Below are 6,000 nucleotides of genomic sequence, written 5' to 3' on the forward strand. Positions count from 1 at the left end.
TCAGCTTATTTGCAATTAAAGCAGCACTCTGAGGCGCAAAATCAGCAACTGGCTGGAAAGAAAAAGGATTATTTTCTGTTGTGATGTGGCTCAGCTCTAGAGTCCCAGGTTCCTGAAAGAGAGGATCGTAGCAACCTCCTCAGCACACAGGCAGTCCTGTGTTGCTCTCTGTGTTAGGGTTTGTATTTCATGTCTGGCCTTGATATTTCTGTAGCTTCCAACACGTTGGTACTGGTTAGCTGGGGCAAACCCTCCCAGTCCTACATTTTCTGTTGTGTTTGCCATCCAGACAACTTCTGAAAAACTAACAAGATGGTCTTTCTCTGCCCTCCATCTAATAAGGGAACTGCTGTAGGGGTTTTCTTCCCCCTAGCCTATCAATGCTAGTTAAAATGCCATTAAATGACACTTCTTCCCTCATGCCCTTCAAATTCTAGGGTCCTGCGAGCAGACACTCCTTAATTCATAAATCAGCCATGTCAGAGAGCAAGCTTGAAATGTTTCTTAGCTCATGCTCTCCCCATTCTTAATGATTTTGTGCTTACTGACTTCCATCCAATTTTCCTAGCTCTTTCTGGGCTTTAAGCCCAAGCCGCCCTAGATTGCTAGTGAAGGCACGGGTAGCATTTCTCAGTTCCTGCTTAGTATATGACTATCACTTCCCACAAGCAACTGCAGCGTACAATTTTATTGCTTTTTGCCATCGTATCACAAACTACTTACACAGTGCCTTGTCTCCCTCACCTGACAGCCTTGTTCTCACACTTGCTCTTTCCCAGGTGCTGGCCGTGTGCCTGAGTTTGGCAGGGACTTTCTCCAGGGGAGCTAGCTCACCTGTATCGAGGGTGCAGCAGGGTTTACAGTCACTTGCAAACCTTTCTTAATTCCTTGAGGTGCCCCACTTGTTTTCCCTGCCCTATCTTCTGATTACAGCTCTTTCCACTCCAAGGCAGGGTTTCTTTTACATTTGTCTCCTAGCATTTAGGAATTTTGGTGATAACACTGAACCGGATTCATCTTTTTGTGTCCTTCCCCTCATTTGCAAGGCATGGATTAGATTCATTTTGGATGCCATCATTTAGTAACTTTTCTCCCCTCTTCCCACTCCTCTTTGGGCTAAAGATGAGATGCTCTCAGTTGTGCCTTGTCCAGATGCACAAAGGCATGTACAGCCACTTCACTGGGATGTTTATAACCCCGCTAATTCCTGCTGACAATGAAGTTATTCTCTCCAAATGGGGGAATTTTCCAAATCAGAAACGAAATGAGCAAACACTGTAAAAAGGCAGGGATAAACCATCACAAATGCACTTAGTCTGGATTCAATTATTTATGGTAATACTTTGTAATGAACTTGGAAATGTTCTGTAGCATATTTTGTAAAATTAATGAAGTTTTAGTACTGGAATACCTCACTGCTGCTCAGTGGCATTAAATCTTAGCTGAGTGCAGTAGGGAAGACTCTGCATTTTAAACACAGATTATAAAAATGTGGAGATTAACCAAGTGCGGACTCTTCTGCGCTCTGTCAGAAGACAGCTCTATCAACAGCACTACCTTGCTGTCTGCTGTTTCCCTATTATTCCACCCATAAGCACACCCACACCGGAGTCTGCCAGAGCTCTGTAGTATTCTTCACCTCCCAAGGCCAAGGTGTCTTGATGGAGCCGATCAAGTTTCCATCACATCTGTGTAGATTATAAAACCCATTAAAAAAAAAAAACAACAAAAAACAAACCTAGATTTCAGAGCAAAACCCACGTAGGACACATCAGCCAGGGGAGAGGGACTTCAGCCACCCTTCTCTCTGCTATATCCTACAGAAAAGAGCATCTGTGTTCCCCCTGGGACACTGATGGTGACAAACTGCTGGTGACAAGCTGCCAGTGCCAACCGGCTGGCAGGGAGGGTGGGAGCTGGGTGCTGCAGGCAGGGAGGGGGGGGGGGGTGGCACCTCCCCACACCCCTTGCTGTAAAGGGTCTGCACGCAGCGTGGCTGGGTGCTGTAAGCCAGCTTCCCTCTCCAGGACACACCTAGGTCCCTGGAATTCAAAGTCATTGCTTCGTGAATGCAATCATTTCAGGACCTGGTGGGCCAGTGGTTGCAGAGCACACAGCCTGGCTGCTGTCCCACCAGCCCTCCGCAGCCCCCCGCGAGGCAGCACCGCAGTCCTCCTTGCGTTCCTCGTGCCTCCTGCTGTCTTCGTCACACCCACGGGAAAGGCTGGCTAATCCTGCTGCCTCAAGGATTTTTTTTCCTCACTTCCTCATCATTTTTTCTAGTTATACTTATTTTGGGAGAGGAGGAGAGAAGCATCAAGCAGACAGATTCTCCTGCTCCCGTCCTCTTCATCCATGAAACTTACGTAAATCCTCCTGGACACCCACAAGCATCTTCAGGCATAAGCCCCTCAATCATATTTTTGAGACCCCTGCTCCTTATGTAGCGTCAGAATGGCACAGTTTATCCAAAAGCAAGCGTACATTTTCTAAACCTCCGTGGCTTAGTGGCATGGTTTAACCCCAGCTGGCAACCAAGTACCAGGCATCAGCTCGTTCACTCGCCCTGCCCTGGTGGGATGGGGAGGAGAATCGGAGAAAAAAGGGTAAAATCTGTGGATTGAGATAAGAACAGTTTAATAATCAAAATAATGTAAAATGTAATACTAATGATTATGATGATAACAACAACAATAATAATAATGGAAAGGGAGATAACAAAAAGAGAAAGAGAAATAAAGCTCAAGGGAAAAAACAACCCAAGTGATGCACCGTGCAGCTGCTCCCCGCCGCTGGCCGATGCCCAGCCAGTCCCCGAGCAGTGACCGGCCCGTCCCAGCCAGCTCCCCCCGTTTCCATCCTGAGCATGATGCTCTGTGCAACGGGACATGCCTCTGGCCAGGCCGGGGCAGCTGTCCTGGCTCTGCTCCCTCCCAGTGTCCCGTGCCCCTCCAGCCCTCTGGCTGGCAAAGCCTGAGAAACCACAAAATCCTGACTTAGTATAAACATCACCGAGTAACAACTAAAACATCGGCGTGTTATTGACTTTGTTCTCATCCTAAATCCAGAACACAGCACTGCACTGGCTACTAAGAATGTATTAAGGACGTTCTTAAGTATGTATCTTAAAAGCCTAAGGACAGCGTGTGTTGGAGATGGGACCGGTGGCCAGGGGCCGACTGCAGGCACAGCACCCCACAGCCGTGGTGGAGCTGGTACCAGCATCAGGCTGGTGTGCTCTGCAGGGAATCCAGAGCTGGCCCTCCCCTGTGCCCCAGCGAGAGCAAAAGTTAAGCCACAGGAAGAAATGTATGCCTTAGCCCTCACTGTTGAAATTTAGGAAGAACTAAAATTGCACTTACCCTGAAGTGCCCTTTGCTCGGTTACCTCCGCACACCCGTCCCTCGGTGCAGACCACTGTGGTTTGCGTGATGGTTGCCACAAAAAACCCAGCACAGCTGGGAATGGGTGTGCGACCAGGTGTGCAAATGGCAATTGGAGCCCCCCCAGGCGACTTCCCGGCTGCTTCCCTGCCCCTCTCCGTCTCACCCGCTGCCTCTCGTTTCTCTTACAGCATGCTGCCAAGGGACAAGGCACTCTACCTCACCTAAAGCTCACCATCTCTTTCTGAGGAGGCTCAGATGAAGGACACTTGAGAGGGTCAGACAGACTACCTGGGGAGGCACCGAGCAAGTCGTACGGACGGGACAGCTACCACTGCACCTCGTCGCTGGCTTCGTTTCCAGGCTCTAAGAGCAGTTTTCTTTGATTACTCTTGAACTCTAAAAACTACTTTCCGTGGAAGCCCAAAACCTCATAAATCGTGAAGAACAAAAAAAAAAAATCCTAAAAAAAAAAAACCACAAAAAAAAATTAAAATACATAAACACAAAACCAACAAAAAAAAGTAAACTAAGGACACCGGTTTTCTGCTTGCCATCAGCTTAGCTACAGACTATTTTCCTAGTGAACTGCTTTTAGACACAGCATAGGCCAGGTCTGGTGTCCTCCAGCATTAGGCCAGCTCAGTAGGAGGATGCACTCTTGACTTGCTAACAGCACTAAACTTTGTGCAAGAAAATGTGAAGTTTGTGTGAATATTGTACATGCAAAGGCCTTGGATGTCTGGCAAAAAAAAATACAAAAAATAAATAAAAACTATTCCTAGGTAGGTGAGGGGAGAGAGCAGAAGGCAAAATACAAGAGGAGAAATGTGAAAAAAGATCATGAAAATATAATTTGTTGGATAGTTGTAAGTAGTTTACTAAGTGTTTTAGAGCTGTGCTAAAGACATCTTTAAGATTTTTTTGTGAAAAAAATTAGTAGTTTACTTTATAGTAAAAGCATTTTATATTAATTGTAGCACATTTTTTTAGTTATACATAGAAGGGAGATGTGTATAAAAAAAACAAACAAAAAAAGCCTGCCAAACTTGTTTCTATTATTTGTACAGCAAGAAATGGACAATTTATATCCATGTTGTATGGCATTATTATATTTTTTCTGCCATATGTCCATCTATTTAAAAATTGCTGACAATGATTTTTGTCTATTTATGAAAAATTAGAGAGCATAATTACAGTTTCTCATAAGGTGCATTTTTGGGGTTTTTTTATTTTTTATTTTGTTTGATGGTGCTGCTTTCGCAGCACCTGGCACATTCAGTTCACAATGCTTATCTTACCTTTCTTTATAATAAAACATATGAAAAGTAGAACTGAACCAGTCTCTCCTTATTCTGGGGGCCAACCCTGGAAATGCCCTGGCCAGCGAGGTCCCTGCCTTTTCCTGGTTCTCCTCGGCACTGCCAGCCCTCGCTCCTCTCCCCATCACTTTCTCACTTGCATTCTCGTTCTCCCCCCTTGCTCTGTGCTGCTGCTACTTCATTAGATACACCTGCGACCACCCCCGCAGTGAAAGCAGGCACAGCGACAGACACACAAGCATTTGTTTTTCATTTTCTCAGAAAACACCAACGTTACACTCAGCAGAGGGTGCTTCCCTTGCTCAGGCAATGGCTTGTTGCTTACAAAGCCATCCCATGCCCCAGCCGTATCAGCCCCCCTCCCCTGTGCCCCCCCTTCAGCAGCCAGAACGTGTCCTCACAGACAGGGGTCACCAAGCCACTGGCACATGCCCACAAGAGCCCCTTTTCCAACCTCTCCCAGGAGGCATGGATGAGAAGCACACAAAAAAGATGGGAAATTCAAATGGCATAAGGATGGAAACGGCATCTCCATCCTTTGACAGCAAGGATGGAAAAATGAAATGGCATAAAAAAATAAGACAATATGAAATTTTGCACCCTGGGCCACCTGCCTGAAGGAAACCTGTTAATTAAGGTACCATTTTAAGCTCATGTGTAGATGCAGCTTGGCCGTAGGAGTCTCACCACATTGTGTCACTGGCAGACAAGTTACTGGCATTTAGCTGAGGCCCAGTTTCTTCCAGTGAGCATTTAACAGAAGCATAGGGAGCAGGGCATGGCTGTGTCTCCCAGGCAGGATGGGGCACCGGCTCTCACTGGGGTCCAAATGCAGCAGCAAAGATCCTATTTTTCCTCACTGCTACCCATCTGTGATGAAGCATCCTTAACATTTATGTTCTCCAACAACTTGAAGTAACTTTTTTAAGCTTTCAGACCATTTTAATAAACCAGGGAAGAGCTCACCCTTCAGAGTTAAGGGTTTTTCTGGTGAGGTAAATGACCATTTTCATCACCTAATGGTTTTACATACGTTTCAAAAACTCGCTGCCCTGCCCTGTGCCTGTTGCAGTAAGTCCCAAATAGAACACCAAGCCTAAGCTCCTGCTGGCCCACAGGCCACTGGACAGGGCAAGGAACGTGATGGGAGTTGTCCTGCTGTGTTCGTGACACCTGCCATAGCATCATCCCACACACCCTGCTGGCACATCAAACAAGACCCACCCCAAAATCCCACCCAGCAGCTGCCGGCTTTGGATGGGGCAATAAGGGAGACCTGAGCTGGAGCAGCGGTT

At 46.7% G+C, this 6,000-nt stretch overlaps 1 protein-coding gene across 3 annotated transcripts in view; it reads left to right on the top strand.

Annotated features, from left to right (window-relative positions):
• Positions 1-4,714, top strand: part of TOX2 (TOX high mobility group box family member 2) — a 150,584-nt gene extending 145,870 nt beyond the window's left edge. For all 3 annotated transcript variants that reach the window (XM_040609058.1, XM_040609057.1, XM_040609056.1), the window contains exon 9: positions 3,575-4,714. In XM_040609058.1, coding sequence (XP_040464992.1) covers positions 3,575-3,611 — 37 coding nt within the window. In that variant the 3' untranslated portion in view covers positions 3,612-4,714. The remainder of the gene's footprint in view (positions 1-3,574) is intronic.
• The last annotated feature ends 1,286 nt before the right edge of the window (positions 4,715-6,000 follow it).

The sequence above is a fragment of the Falco naumanni genome, chromosome 10 (assembly GCF_017639655.2).
Source record: "Falco naumanni isolate bFalNau1 chromosome 10, bFalNau1.pat, whole genome shotgun sequence".
Taxonomy (NCBI): domain Eukaryota; kingdom Metazoa; phylum Chordata; class Aves; order Falconiformes; family Falconidae; genus Falco; species Falco naumanni.